The sequence below is a fragment of the Rhinolophus sinicus genome, chromosome 8, assembly GCF_057876585.1.
Source record: "Rhinolophus sinicus isolate RSI-liver-muscle chromosome 8, RSI-T2T, whole genome shotgun sequence".
In the NCBI taxonomy this organism is placed as follows: Eukaryota; Metazoa; Chordata; class Mammalia; order Chiroptera; family Rhinolophidae; genus Rhinolophus; species Rhinolophus sinicus.
In genome coordinates this window covers 40,498,569-40,513,712 of record NC_142508.1, presented here as the reverse complement: position 1 = coordinate 40,513,712, position 15,144 = coordinate 40,498,569, and the positions used below count along the sequence as shown (strand labels likewise).

Here is a 15,144-nt window from a genome sequence, read left to right as displayed (position 1 = left end):
AGGCCCCGCCCCATGACGTCAGCGAGCAGGAAGTCCTGGTTAATGAACAGCCCACCTCGACAGGTGCGGGACAAGGCTTCGCACATCAGAGGCAGCCGCGGGGGGAGTGCCTTTTACCCTGCCAGTCACGGTGTTCTAGGATGGCCGCCGTTGACGCTGGTCTCCCGAGATGGGCCTGAGGAGCCCAGTTCCGGTTTTCCAAGGGTCCTCTTGCGCTCTCAGGCACCACCAGATGCCACAAGCTGCCAGTGTTTCAAAGAACACTGTTAGTGAACCCCACGGAAGTAAATCTCCTTTCCTTGGGCAGTCTCTCTAGCAATCTAGCCTAATTCCCTGACCAGCAAGAACTTACTACCCGTCCCTTCTAGAAAGCCTTCCGATGTCTCTTTCCCCTCCCCTTCCCTCATAGGTGCCGAGTCCTTCTCCTACATCCTGGGTAGATACGGGGGATGGAACAGAAAGGAAACCTAATTTCCCAGCTTGGCTATGGCTCCCATGCAAGAGCCATCCCCATTCTGAGCCTCAGTTCTGTCATCTGGAAAACGGGCCGATTGCTAGAACCTCAGACCAGTGGCCAGCATTTGTAAAGACAGCCGGCGAGCCCGCCTGAGTGAAGAGCGCCACCTGGAGGCTACAACGAAATGTCCTCTCCCTGCAGGATCAGTTCAGTCCCAAAGGGGGCGCAGCAACTCACACAACTAAGGGACCAAGAAGGAAAAAAAACCCCATCTTTCTGTTTATTGAAGGGGGAAAAGGAGGCGGGAGAGGGGGGCAATAAAATGCTTTTGCTTCGTTTATAAAGAGCGAAATTTCCAGGAGGCCCCTTCTCAAGGATGGGGTCACCTCTCCCCCAACTACGAGCAGCAGCAAAGCCAAGCCAAGGAGAGGAGAGAAACTGGAGGGGCCAAGGGACCCCCAAACTCCCTCAGACAGAAGCCACGAACTCCCCCCACCCACCCTCAATGCATCTACCCCAGGGGACCCATCTGGGATGAGGAAGGGGGTATGTACACAGGTGGGGGTGGCACTGGGCTGGGTGGGGAAGGGAATAACTTATCCACAGCAGCGCTGGGTGGCAAGGGGGCAGGGGGCAGTAGTGGCCTAGGGGTCCCGTTCTTTCTTAACCTTGATGTCTCCAGCAAGGATGGTGGCGATCTCGCCCTGCATGAAGGCCCAGGGGACAGAGGAGCCCACCAGTGGGCACTTGTCTCCACTGGGGCAGTACACCTCGCCAGCGGGGCCCTGCGCTTTGATGAACTCTCGTGAGCAGGGAAAGCAGAACTTGTGTCCGGGCACCGAGGGGCACTGGACGAAGTGGGTGTCTTCCAGCCGCTCCCGGCATAGGGTACAGCACAGGGGTGCCCCAGGGGTCGCCCCGGTGCCGCTACCACCTCCGCTAACAGCTTCCGCCCCTGCGGTGGGGCTGACTTCGGCCTCCCCATTGCGGGCCACTAGGCGATGTTGGGCTGCAGGCTGGGCTGTGGAGGAGGCTGCTGGGCTGGCACCCCCTGCACGCCCTGGGCCCCCACCCCCGCCAGCGTCCTTGGGAGAGTGGCCCAGGGCCTCGGCCACATTCTTCAGTGCAGCGATGGGTGAGGGCACACCAGGGGTCTCAGCGGAGTACGGACCACCGGGAGCCACCCAGTGTCGTTGCTGTTGCTGCTGCTGCTGCTCCTCGGTGGTCATCTTCCCAGCCGCCTCACCCTCAGGCTCAGGGGATGCCTTGCGACGGCGTGCTGTGGGCGCCAGGTTGCGGGATGGGGCTCGCGGGGGTGGGCCACACAGAGCTGCAGGAGTTGGCTCTGGGTACTGCTGGGGCAGGGCCTCAGCAGGAGCTGGCTCTCGGAAGGTGCGGACACCATCGGTTAGCAGCTCCCCTAACTGGCGCCATTCCCCAGAGCCGTGCCGGCGTTCATATTCGAGGTACTTGAAGCCCGATGAGGCCAGTGCCTTGCCAGGCTCCCGCAGAGCATCATGAAACATCTGGCGTGCCACGGCCAGGACTCCTGCGTACACGTTGCCAGACCCACAGGGATATTCGGTGAAGAGCTTCAGCTCAAACTCATAGCCTGGTGGGCGAGCAGTAGCATCGAAGGCAAATACCCTCCCCACCAGCCCGTGATCCTTCTTGAAGCGGACATTGAAGGGGGCACAGGCAGACAGCGCCAGCAGCTGTTCCCGCACTGCTTTGGGGCGTCCGTGCCACTCCTCCGCCCTGCCCCGCATGGCTTCGTTCAGTTCTGCCAGACAGTCTGCATTCCTCTGCTGCTTCTCCTTCTCGAAATCGGAGCCGAAGATCGGACGGGCAGGACTCAAGCCGGGTGCCAGCGTCAGACCCCGGCTTCCCAGGCCAGACACCGCAGCTGCCAGCAGCCCGGGGGGCACCAAGCCGGGCATGGAGCCAAGCAGGGCCCTTCGAGCCCCCTCCGCCACGGCGTCCTCACGGCCCAGTCCATTGGCCAGGCGGGACCCCAGGGTGTACTCCAGAGCAGGCGAGGGCAGGGGGAGGCGGCCCGATGATGTGGCCCTGTCATAGCGATCCTGTCCCGAGACGCCACCGCCAGTCCCCGACGGCTGGGGCTGTGCCTGCGGAGGCGGAAGCTGGGGCCCCTGTGCAGCGGCCGCAGCAAGGTCCTTGGTGGCCGGGTGCTTGAGGGCCGGAGGCCCAGGCGAGCGGCCCTCGGGGAGCACGTGGCTGCGCTTGAGCTGGCGGGCAGCGTCGATGAGTAGCTCGATGCGATCCGCGCCCTCAAAGTTCACGCAGCCGCGACACACGGCCTCGCTGAAGTCCCACACCATGGCCCACGGCATCTTGGGCAGGTCGCACAGGTAGCACCACTGGCGACGGGACGCCTGCACCGACGCCATGGCCCCCGCGCGCGCGCCGCCGGGCACAGCTTTCCACCCGCCGCCGACGTTCGATCCGCGCCGTCAACGTTCGATTTGTGTTCCCAGGACAGCGCGAGCCACGGTCGGGCCTCCGGCTCGGCCTCCCCGCCGATCCAGGCCCGGCCCCCCTTCCCCGCCCCCTGGGCCCTAAGCCTTTTTCCCTCACTCCCGCCTCCTTGAAAAGGCAGGCAGAGGCACGTCGGCGCCCCCGCCAGGTCCAGGCTCTAGGCCGAGGCTCACAGGTCGGGCCCAGCGATGGGCCGCAGGCGCCGCCGCCTCCGGCTCCCGCCGCTCCCGCCGCCGCCGCCGCCGCCGCCGCCGCTGCAACGGCCGCCACCGCCTCCACCTCCTTCTGCCCCAGAGGCCGCTTCGCAGGGAAAGTTACATAACGTGCCGGCAAAGCCTTCTGGGAAACGTAGTCCCGCCGGGGCCGGTTCTTAAAGGGGACCGCCAGCAGGCAGCCAGGGGCGGGGGAGGTGGGAGGGGCTCGCCGCTTCTCTGCAGGGCAACGCTTACGGATCCTCGTCAAAGGCAGGGAGTTCGACGCGTTTCGAGTTCGGACACAAGGGTTGGGGGCAGGAACTACCACGGATTCAGAAATTGTATGGGATGGACAGGCTTCCGCGCGCCCAGTTTCTGCTCCCACTTGCTGCGCAGCTTTAAGCAAAAATATTGCCCACTCTGAGGTTCAGTTCCCCTCCCATCAAAAGTAGGCCAGTGACTGGTTAGGAAGGCAGCCGCTCCTGCGGCGGAGCGGAGGAACCCTGATTGGATGGTTTCTGGATAGGGGACGGGAAGCTGGCAACTTGGTGATGGTGGTGAAGGTTTACTTGTAACTACATCTTCCCTAGAATCTTGGGTATCAGACTCTGACCCGGGCCGGCAATAGCCAGAGAAAAGAGAGGACTGAAGACCTCTGGGCCAAGCCTCTGCCTCAGTTGCCTCATCTGCTGAAGGGAGTGGTCGAGCGCCCTTCAACTGTTGCAGCTTTGTGGGCGCGCTCTGGTCTCCAAAGGGTTACATTGCCAGTTTCTCCGCCCCCTAACTTCACTACAATTCCCAAAATGCTCTATGGGGCGGACAAACTGACGCACTTCCGCTGCCTGGGAGGTTGGGGGGGGTGCTCCCCGGTTCCCGCTGCCAGTCCTACTCCCGACCCCCACGCCCGTTTTCTGGGGGCTCTGTGTTTTGAGCACGGACTTGAGGGGATCCCCACCCTCTACTGCTCCCTAATTTGGGGAAAGGGAAGGAGGCCAGAGATAGCAAGAATTGAGGTGGGGATCATTTATGTAGGATAGCAAGCTCCAGACCACCTTTCTCCAACCTTGAGTGCTTACTACCTGATAGGCCCAACCAAGCTCCGGAGACCGTCATGTTTTTTCCTTCCCGTGTCCGCTACAGTGCAAGGTGGGCTGCGGCCAGAAAGACAGGTCTTCAAGTTCTAACCCACATCAGCGTCTTCCTAAGCTTGGGCCCATGTTAGGAAATATTTATCTTGTCAGAATTAGTGTTTTTCAAACTAATCAGGTGCTGCGTACTCACCTCTCCTCCATCACACTGCAACCATAGCAGATTTTGTTACCCACCTGTATGTTTTCAGCATCCTGTGAAAAAAAATGACCAACTTTTGCCTCGTCCTAAGCAATGTGTACAATCATGGGCTGTATGTATACTAGCTACATTTTCACAAAATTAGGGGTGAGGTTAAAAAAAAATAAGTTAAAACTACATACAGAACCATTAAAAAGGTCATCCGTGTATCACTGAAAATTACCTTTGGGCCATTCTTGAGTAAAACACTAGTAGCAGGAGTCGAGTTCTGGCCAGAGGGTGGCTTCAGGTGGAGTGGCTTGGCCAGACAAGTTCAAGGCAAATTCCTTAACTTCTTAGGAAAAAAAATGGAGACCCTAAGATTCTGCTTTTCACTGGTTATCTTCAGGTTAAAATGAAAACAGGTACATAAATGCTAAGCATGATTACTGGCCCAAAAATGAAGCACCATAAATGGAAGTTTTTGTTTTTAAGCTGACCATTATTTCAAAGATTCAGCCCTTCTTCGTTGGGCAATGCTGAGGACACAGCAGTGACTGAGACAGGCTCAGGCCTTGTCCTGACAAGGCTCAGCCTGGTGATAGAGGCAGATGTTCAATTTAAATTTACTCAAATGATAGCTGCATTTTTCAGTAACTGCTGGCGGGCTGTGTGTATCAGTAAAGGTTTTCCTGAGGTGGTCACATTTGAACTGCGAACTGAAAAGATAAATAGAATCTAGTTGTAGGAGAAGACTCCTAAACCAAAAGATGCCCCCTTTGCAGATGAGGAACATAGAGGCCTGTGGTCACATAGCTGGCTAGGGCAGCACCAGGGGCTGAGCCAGTTCTGAGTCCAGGGTGCTAGTTATCTACTTTGCTCCAGGCTCTGACGCACGTTTGGGAGTAAGAGAACCAGCCCCTGCCTTCATGAACTATGGAGGAAACATGCCTTAAACAAAGGCACTTCTTTATTTGGGGACATTATGAAAAAGAACCCCAGAACACAGAGAAGCTAAGAAGCAGACCCATCCTAGCCTGGGGAGGGAATCCAGGATGTTTTCCTAGAGATGACATTTCGGTGGTATCTGAAGGATGAGTAAGTGGAGTAAGATTTGAACACCACTTGATGGCTTTAAAGAAGAAAAAAAAAACCACAAAGGCTGGAAAACCACCAGCCTCCAATTTCAAGGGGTGTTACCTGGCCATGGAGGGGTGGGGAAGGTGTAGGTGCTGGAATCCCAGGCCTGTCTCAGCCAGAGCCCAGAGTAATTGTATTAAAAATAAGTTTATTGATATCTTGTTACCACTGAGAAAGGAGGGGGTTGAGCTCTGGAGGTCAGAGCCTGCAATGGGAGGCAGAGGGCCCAACCTACACCTCCCAATGAGAACCTGACCCCCCTTCCCTAGGGTCCAGACTGCTGGATCCTCATTGTCATCCATATTCTGATTTGTCTCGCAACCCCCACTCCCTCCAAAGTCTGGGTTGGGAAGACGAGGAGGCCCCCACAAGTCAATTCTCTTCAAGTCAAGATCAAGAGTGGTTAGGGAAGGGGGTATGTACAGACCCACAAGGTTCCCTCCACAACCCACAAAGGGCGATAATAAATAACATAAAATTGATGGCTTAGAAGTCAGGGTTAAGGGAAGCAGCCAGGCAGACAGCGCTGTACTGGAGAAAGGGCTGGGGGCCCATCAACAAGGCCGCCCTGCGAATCAGGCACTAACTAGTACAGGGAGCTGGGTGCTCACGCCCTGCAGCAGGAAGCCAGGGTGCAGCTGGCATGGGGAAGGTGCGTGGCCCCCCTCTGCTGGGCTAAGCTGGGCGAGGAGGTGCAGACAGAAGGAGCAAAGACAAGCTCGGAACCCAATGGCAGAGTCATGGAGATTTCCATCGCCCCCGCCTCTTCCGTGTAGGAAAACCTTTCCTCCTCTTGTGTGGCGGGGAGTCATGGGGAAGAAAGGGGACTGGGGGTGGCCGGGGAGCCCCCTCTTCACTCCTTGGGGCGATGATCACCCCCCTGGCTGCCACCATGGCACGGTCCACTACAGCAGCCACCACCGACACAGGCTCTGGGGTGATCTCCACCTTGGGGGTGGGTGGGGGCAGGATGGGCCTGGGGGGTGGAGGAGGGGGTGGGGGCAGAGGTGGGGGCAGCGGGTCGACTGGGGTTCCCGGCAGAAGGGGTAGCAAGGCACTGAGGGCCTCGCTCAGTTTGGTTAGTCCCTGCCGCAGGGTGCCAGCCAGCTCCCGGATGGCGTTGGCAGTCTCCTGCTGTGCCCGAAGGAAGTCCAGGGAGGGGTCTGAGGCCGAAGGCATGGGCAGAGGTAATGGAGGGGGTGGGGGGCTGGGGCATGAGGGTGCCACTTGGACCTGCTGCGGTGGCTGGGGTGGTGGGGGTGGAGGGGCCGGGGGCGGTGGAGACAAGGCCAGACGGGGCAGCTGGACGGTCTGCAGGGCTGGAGGGGGCGAGGACTCACGCTCCTTGGGCGGTGGGCAGCCCCCTTCTTGGGGATTGCAGGAGGGCCGGGCCCAGGGCTCTGGGCTGCTGGAGACTGCCTTGCCGTGGGCCAGTGTATCTGTGGAGAGAGAGATGTAGGTAAGGTGTGTGTGATCCCGCACTGTTGTCTTCATTTTCCCTTCCCCCTTCCCACCCACCCTGGCCCCAGAGCCATCCTTTTAAAACTGACCATGCGTTGCAACAAAAGCCTTCATACCCAGAGGAGAGAGGAGAGAGACAGTGTATTTAATAATAACCCGGTGGCCTATGACAGCCAGCCTTAGTGAAAATAGGGTCCTGGGGGTCCCAGCTGAGCCAGGCAAAGCCAGCGATCTAGAAGGCTCTGAACCATCTGGATCGTCTGCCCCCCTACACCTCTCAGGCCTCATTGCTGGGTCCTGGAGGTCTGTGCGGGCTGTGAGAGAGGTGCTGTGGCTGGACCAGTAGGGGGCACTTCTGGAGGCTGGGAGTGAGGGCTGGCTCCAGGGTGGCAGGATTTCAATCTCAGCTCCGGGTGGACCAGTTCAACCTCCATCTCCTCTCACGTGGGATCTCATTCATGCTTGTGAACTTGAATCCAGTCCACAGATGCTCCCAGATTTCCAGGCCCAGCTTGAAACTCTCCCTCCAGCTGTGTACTCAGCATACCCCCTTGATCGTCTAGTAACACCTCAAAATAACCCATCCAGAGCTGAGCTCCTGGTCCTCCCCCAACCTTCTCCCTCAGGTACCCCCATCTCAACTGATGTCAGCTCCATCCTAGCTGCATGAGCAAAAAATTCCACTCTTTTTCTCTCCCAAGACCTCATCCATGTACAAATACCACTGGCTCTGCCTTTAAACTAATCCAACATCCAACCTCTTCTGTCCACTTCCACGGCCCCCCACCCTGGTCCAACTATCATTTCCCACCTGGACTATTGCAGCTGCCTCCTCACTGGGCTCCCTGCTTCCACACCTGCCCCTTACAGTTTGTTCTCTCCCAGAGCCTGAAGGGTCCAACTAAAAGACATGTCAGTTATGCTACGGGAAAGAAGCCAGTCACTAAAGACCACATATCACATTATCCATTTATATGAAATGTCCAAAATAGGCAAATCTAGAGAGATACAAAGTGCATTAGTGCTTGTCTAGGTCTGGGCAGAGATAACGGGGTGGGGGTGGGAGCGATGGCTAAGAGGTGCGGGGTTTCTTTCTGGAGTGATGGAAATGATCTGAAATTGACTGTAGTGATGGTCGCATGACTGTGGATATACTAACAGCCACTGAACTATAGACTTGAAATGAGTGGCTTGTGTGGTATGGGAATTCTAGCTCAATAAAGATGTTTTAAAAATACAAGTCAGATGTTGTCTTTCTCTGCTCAAAGCCTGTCTGTGGCTCTCGTCTCACTCACAGGAAAGGCAAAGTCCTCAAGGACCCCGAGGTTCTGTACTATCTGCCCCACTGCCGCCCTGACCTCATCTCCCACCCCTCTCTCTTGTTCACGTGGCTACACCACCTTGGCTTTCGCTTTAGTCCTCAAACACATCAGGCCTGCTCCTGCCTCAGGGCCTTTGCGCTTACTATTCCCTCGGCCTAGTGCCAGATTCCTGCCTGGCTCCCTCCCTCCCCAACTCAGGCCTCTGCTCTAAAAGTGGCCTCCTTGGAAGACTTTCCTTGATCTTCTATCTAAAGTAGCTTCTGTCCCTGTCCTTTTCTCTCCTGACCCTACCAGATTTCTTTTGTAGCACTTATCTCCACCTGGCATGGAATCACTGTGTGGGTTATCTGTCTTCTCCTCCTGATGTCAGCGCCGTCAGGCTAGGGCTTTGTGTTTTTGTTTTTTAATTCAAGTTTATTGGGGTGACAATTGTTAGTAAAGTTACATAGGTTTCATTCAAGCATACAATTCTGTATTACATCATCTATATATCATGTTGTGTGTTCACCACTAGAGCTTTGTTTTATTCACTGTTGTTTACATTGACCCAGCGCCCAGAACAATGTCCAGCGCAAAACTTTTTCTTTAGTGACAAAAGAGCTGTGGTTTCCAGGGTGTGGGCCCCAGGTCCTTGCAACCACTCTCTCCCACAGTCTCCAGCACCTACAGAGGACAGTCCAGCTTCTCTCTAGGGCTACAAAGCCTCAGCTCGGCCTCCTTTCCATCTTTCTTCCTTGCCTTAGGGCCAGTGCGCTGGCAGTTCCCTCTACCAGGATCACCCCTTAGCGCCTGCACCACCCCTTGCCCAGCTCAAATCTCCTTCGGCAGGGAAGCCTGCCTCCCGCTCCTAGGGTACATCAGAGCCCCTGCTCTTCTCTTTCAAATATAACCAGCCACCTCCAGTCCTGAATGCTGGGGGTCCAGACTCCCTGGGGTGGTGGGGGAGGCAGGGAGAGAGACACTGACTACAGCTAATAGCTGTTGGACACTTTCCTGGCCACGCCCTGGGCAAAGTGGCTAAACTCGCCTACATTTTTTTCAGTCCTCTCAGCCATTCTCCTTGATAGGTGCTATCCTTATCACCCCATCTTACAGATAAGGTGACTTGAGGCCCAGAGAGGTGTCACAGAGCTGGTGAAGGGTAGGAGAGGGATCTGAACCCAGGTAGGCTCCAGAGCTCATGCTTTTAACCACTGCATGGGCAGGGTCTGTGGGCCCCAGGGTGGCGAGTCTCACTCATAAGGGGCATGAGAATTACAGCCACTCAGAAATATAGCTTTTCGTCTACTGAATATAAGGAATAGAAAGTGGCCCAGCCTTCACGCCCGCAGGGTTCATAGGGGTCATGGAGGGGCCATTATAAGAGTGAAAATCGTATTTATTTGCACCCTTTGGGCCTCAGTTTTCCTACTTGTAAATGGGTGCATGTGAGAGCATAGGACCAAAGGACCCAATAACATAACATCTCCCTGAGGACCATTACAGGGCGTCACTGACTCACCAGGGCACAGGGTTAAAGTCTGTGCCTGGCACACAGCAAATTCTCAATGTTGTTATTGTTACTGTTCTTTCAAACATTAGGTCAGCGAGATAAGGTCCTTAGCTCTCCCTGCAGTGTCAACAAAGACACTTCAGGCTGCCCCAGGATCTGTTTTCTAGTCCTTCAATCATATCAGTTTCTTTTTTGTTGAGTTTTATACAGTGGATAATCTCCATGTAAGATTCTAATCACGGATGCCTTAAGCACATACCTGCCTCAGGGCCTTTGCATGTACTGTTTCCTTCCAGCTGGAGTGCTTTTCCCCCAGATAACCACTTGGCTCAACCTCTCCATTTAAGTCTCTGTTCAAATTTCACTTCCTCAAAGAAGCCTTCCCTTACTACCCTGTCTATAGCAGCCTTCGTTCCATAGCTCACTATCTTCTTAACATGCTTTAGTTTTCTTAGTTATCACCTCCTTTATACGATCTGTTTCGGGTTACTTGTTTGTGGTCCATCTCCCATAACTAGAATGTCAGCCCCATAAGGCAAGGGAAGTTGTCTTTTTCTGCACAGTATTCCTAACATCTACAACAGTGCCTGCCCCAGAATAGGTGCTCAATAAATATTTACTAACTGGATGAATGAATAAAGGGATTGCACAGCTTTTGAAAAAATAAGTTTGCCATGTCTGCTCTGGTTCAATGGAGCCATTTCACAGTTAGAAACACCGAGGTTTGACGACACAAGGGTTCCACGTGATTTTGTCTCTCTCTTGCTTAAGACGTGGTTCCCAAAGGACCTCAAGATAAAGTCCAAAACATGACCTACAGTTATAAGCCACGTGTGATCTAATTCTGGCATACCCATTAACTCTCAGTCAATATTAATTATTGTTATTGCCAGGCAATCTAGCCCAGTAGTTAAGTGCATGGACTATGAGTTGGATACAACCTGTATTCCAGTTTCAATTCTATTACTTACTTGCTGTGTGGCCTTGGGTGGGTGAATGAACCTCTCTGAATCACATGATCCTGAACTCACTTTCTCAAAACCCTTCAGTGGCTCCTCATAGCACTTAGGATAACATTCACACTCCTCACCTCAGCCTGAAGGCCTTGCATGGTCTGGCCTTTACTGATCTCTCAAACCTCATCTCAAAACATTTCCTTTCTTCAATCTATCTACTCTCCGTCTCCCAACTGGGAAACTTCAGTTTCCTAAACCAGCCAAGCTTTCTTGCCTCCAAGCCACTGCACATGCTGTTCCTTCTACCAGGAACACTCTCCCAACTTTTTTTTCCACCTTCACTCTGCATCTCAGTGATAATGTCTCCTCCTCCAGAAAGCCCTCCTTGACCTCCCAGGCTGAGCCAGGTACCCTTCTGGATTCCCACTGCCCAGCCCTGCCTACTCTGCGTCATCACTATGTAGGAGTCTGTCATCTCCACTGGACTGTGAGCCCCAGGAGGGCAGGGCTGAGAATGTCTCTGTCACCACCATGTCCCCAACATTGCCCAGCACAAGGTAGGTGCCTGGGGAATAGCTGTAAAAGAAATACTACGTTCCAAGTCAAGGCTAAGTGGGAATTCTTTTTTTTTTTTTTCTTTTTTTTTTTTAAGATTTTTTATTGGGGAAGGGGAACAGGACTTTATTGGGAACAGTGTGTACTTCCAGGACTTGTTTTTTTTTTTCCCCCAAGTCAAGTTGTTGTCCTTCCAGTCTTAGTTGTGGAGGGCGGAGCCCAGCTCCAGGTCCAGTTGCTGTTGCTAGTTGTACCGGACTCAAGGAGTTGAACTGGCAACCCTGTGGTCGAGAGCCCACCGGCCCACGTGGGAATCGAACCAGCAGCCTTCGGAGTTAGGAGCACGGAGCTCCAACCGCCCAAGCCACCGGGCCAGCCCATAAGTGGGAATTCTTATACTCAGCTTTCCACACCTCCTCTACTCAGGGCATGACCTTGGGAAAGTTACCCAACCTCTCTGAGTCTTTGATTTATAAAATGGTGAAATAGTTTTTACCTGACAACATTGGCAATTGTATCAATAGCTAACAATGAGTTCAGGAGGCCACATACTATGGTGTTTCCCCGAAAATAGGATGGGGTCTTATATTAATTTTTGCTCCACAAGACACATTAGGGCTTATGTTCAGGGGATGTCATGCTGAAAAATCATACTAGGGCTTATTTTCCGGTTAGGACATATTTTCAGGGAAACACGGTAAGCAATTTATGCATATTAGTTCATTTAATCTTCACAGCAACCTCTGAGGTGGGGACTACTTTTTATCCCCATTTTACAGATGCAGAAACTGACCGGCAGTAACTTACCCAAAATGACACAGCTAAGTGGCAAAGTTGTGACTGAAATCCAGTCTGCCTCAAGAGTCACAATCTTACATGACGTTTAATGAAATTCTGCGTGAGCTGATTAACCCCGGGTGTGGCCTCTGGGGCCAGGCTCCCTAGGTCTGGGTTCCATTCCTGACTCGGACAGTCAGGAGACGACTGGTTAAGTCATTTCACTTTTCTAAGCCTCAGTTTCCCCAGATTTAAAATGGGGATAATGACAGCACCCACCGCACAGGGCTGTAGTGAGGATTTGATGAGCCACGTAAAGGGCTTGGACCAGTGCAGGGCATACTGCAAACTTTGTGACTGTTTACTCTTGCTAAGATGATGGTGAAGGAACTCACCTGCCCGTCGGTCTTCCCTGCGGTCCTCGGACAACACATAGCGTTGGGCAGAGGCACTTGGGGCCGGTGGCTTTGAGGAGGCAGCCGCGGGGGGTTGCTCCGCCCCTGCACCAGCTCCTGGCCCCGCCACACCCGGCCCGAGGATGGCAAAAATGGTCTCCTCCTCAGCGGAGAAGGCGTCCTCGGCGGCAGGCCCGGCGCCCTGCGTGGAGTGCGGCACGCGGGCCAGCTTCTCCTTGGTGCGGCGCTTGAAGTCGTTCCAGCGCTTTTGTACCTCTTGGCCAGTGCGCTTCCAACTGGTGATGCCGTTGATCTTGGTGGCGATGCTGTCCCACACACGCCGCCGCTCCGCCACGCTCACCCGACGGCTCTGCACGCCGTAGAGCTGCGGGTAGTGGGCGCGCACCTCCCGAATCAAGATCTGGTTTTCTTCGAACGAGAAGCGCGGCTTGCGCAGCCGGGTGGTCTCTTCCGCTTCGCCCGCCGCCGCCGAGGCCATGGCGCCCCCCGACGCCGCCGTCCGGCCGCCTGGCGCATGGGGGGCGCCGGCGCTGTGGGCACAGGGCGCACGGCGCTGGCGGGGGCTCGGCGTCCCCGCGCCGCGCGCCCCACCCCGGCTGCCGCGACGCCGGCTCTTAAGTCCCGGGGGCCGGGGATGGGGGCCGAGGGCGGACGGGGGCGACAGGCTGCGGGGGGCAGTCCGAGTGCCTAATAATAACTGTCATCCGCTGTGCCTCACCACCTCAGTGCCTTCCGCGGCGCAAAGTGCCACGCGGAAGAGTTGATGGAAATTGGGGGAGGGTCTGAAGGGGTGGAGGGAAACCAAGAAAAGAGAAAGAGGGGATGTCTGCAGGAGTTACAGAAGAATGGGGACAGAGAAGAATGGGAAATGATGGGGAAGGGAGTGTCTCGGGGGTCGAAGAAATCTGGGGGTGATGGGAATAAGGAGATACTGAAGGGGAGATGCAGCAAGAAGGGGGAAGGATCTGGAGCTGAGGAGCGCTCTGGGGGTTCCGGGGCAATGGGGCCTCTGTAAGACCGTTATGAGAAGAGGTCTTCAGAGGGGACGTGCAGGAATAAGGGTGAGGTGGGCACTTCTAGATCCTAAATATTAGGGTCCGCGGGGATTGTGGGGGCTCTGCGGATCGGCAGAAATTACAGGGAGTTCTGGGGGTAATGGTGATCTGGGATTAGGAGAGGAAATGCTGGCTATGCGGGACTCCGGAAAGAATGAGGGTTGCAGAGGGTGGGGACCAACTCGGGCCGCGGGTCACTCACCGGCGCCGCCGCAGCACCCGCCTGCCCGTCGGTCAGGGCTCGGGCTTCTGCGGCCTCTTCCCTCTCCCCGCCTCTCTCCCTCCCCCCCAGGCCCCGCCTCCTGCCGCCAGGAGAGCCAAGGCGCAGGCGCACCTGGAGGCAGTCGGCCCCCAACGCCCTGACCGCCAGGATTTCACGCCCCTTCCACAGCGCAAGCGCAGAATCACCTTCCACCGGCCGATGCCATAAAACAGCACATGCGCAAAACTCTGTCGTAGGCATGCGCACCCCACGTCTTCCACTAGCCGTGGTACCCCGGACTCGTTCCTTGCGCAGGCATAGCAATCTTTGGAGCAGGCAGGAGAGATGATGGAGAGAACGCTGGCACCCAGCGGCATCCCCGCCTTTGGGACAGTCTTTCAGTCAACCGAGCTCTCTGACTACGCCTGTGTTTTTTTCTCTTGGAGAACGGGGAGGGAGGCGGCGCTGGAGGGAAGCGCTTCGTTTCCATGACAACTGCGTGGGTGGGGGGCGTTAGAAAAGCGGCTGTCGCCCTCTTCTACCAATTCCCGCACGGCGCTGGTCGGGATCTGCTACCCGCCTACCCGTATTACCTGTAGGGGAGGGGCACCGTAGGGATATGCCGCCGCGGGCGGGTGCAGTAACAATGGCAACCCATCAACCTTCCAACCAAGTCTGGGGACTCTGTCCACACGTTTACGTCATGAGGCGCGGGGAGGGTGATCTGAATGAGAGCCTCTTGGGTAGGGAGGGTAATCCAGGCGCGGGCTCGACTTTCAGCAAGTGCTTGGAGGCAGGAATGAATCTGGACCACGGATTGGGTGAGCTGCAAGGCAGGATAGTGGAATTAAGGCGGCCGAGAAATTTGTCCTTCAGCGTCCTGCGGGAGTACTCAAGGTCATTCAACAAATGGTGCTTCATCTGTTCAACGTACATTTATTGAGCACCTACACAGTTCTAGGTGCAGTGAATACAAAAGAGAAAAACTATACCTTCGTGGAGCTCTTTTTACTTGGGAGAATCAGACAATTAGCAAAATCGATAACATAAAAGTGAGGTGATAAGTATTATGAAAATAATGGAAGTAGGAAAAGGAGTTGGAGAAGTGTGTGTGTGATTTCAAAATCAGGTGGTAGGGGAGGCCTCCCTGAGAAGGTGACATTTGAGTGGAGATGTGAAGCAGGTGAGGGAGCAAGTGCAGCCGCGAGTAGGGCTGTGCCTGTTGTGTTCCAGGATCATCTAGAAGGCCAGTGGGGATAGAGGGAGCCAGAGGGAGTCAGGGGGAGGGCAAGGTGGGGCGCCAGATGGTGCAGGCTCTTGTTGGCCACTGTAAGGGGTTTGTCCTTCAG

At 55.3% G+C, this 15,144-nt stretch overlaps 2 protein-coding genes across 3 annotated transcripts; both read right to left on the bottom strand.

Annotated features, from left to right (window-relative positions):
• Positions 1–714: 714 nt before the first annotated feature.
• On the bottom strand, positions 715–3,237 carry IRF2BP1 (interferon regulatory factor 2 binding protein 1). The gene has a single exon (XM_019754908.3). The coding sequence runs from the start codon at positions 2,866–2,868 to the stop codon at positions 1,102–1,104; it is 1,767 nt and encodes a 588-aa protein (XP_019610467.1). The 5' UTR covers positions 2,869–3,237; the 3' UTR covers positions 715–1,101.
• A 2,453-nt stretch (positions 3,238–5,690) lies between these two features.
• Positions 5,691–13,928, bottom strand: MYPOP (Myb related transcription factor, partner of profilin). Of its 2 annotated transcripts, XM_074314116.2 has the most exons (3): positions 13,796–13,928; positions 12,518–13,068; positions 5,691–6,998 (listed from the first exon to the last, which is right to left on the bottom strand). In XM_074314116.2, exons 2-3 carry the CDS (start codon positions 13,014–13,016, stop codon positions 6,298–6,300), a joined length of 1,200 nt encoding a protein of 399 aa, XP_074170217.1. In that variant the 5' UTR covers positions 13,017–13,068; positions 13,796–13,928; the 3' UTR covers positions 5,691–6,297. The 2 variants fall into 2 exon arrangements, with proteins under 2 accessions (XP_074170217.1, XP_074170218.1); XM_074314117.2 differs by lacking the exon at positions 13,796–13,928 and having other exon boundaries at positions 6,158–6,998; positions 12,518–13,223.
• Between the last annotated feature and the right edge of the window lie 1,216 nt (positions 13,929–15,144).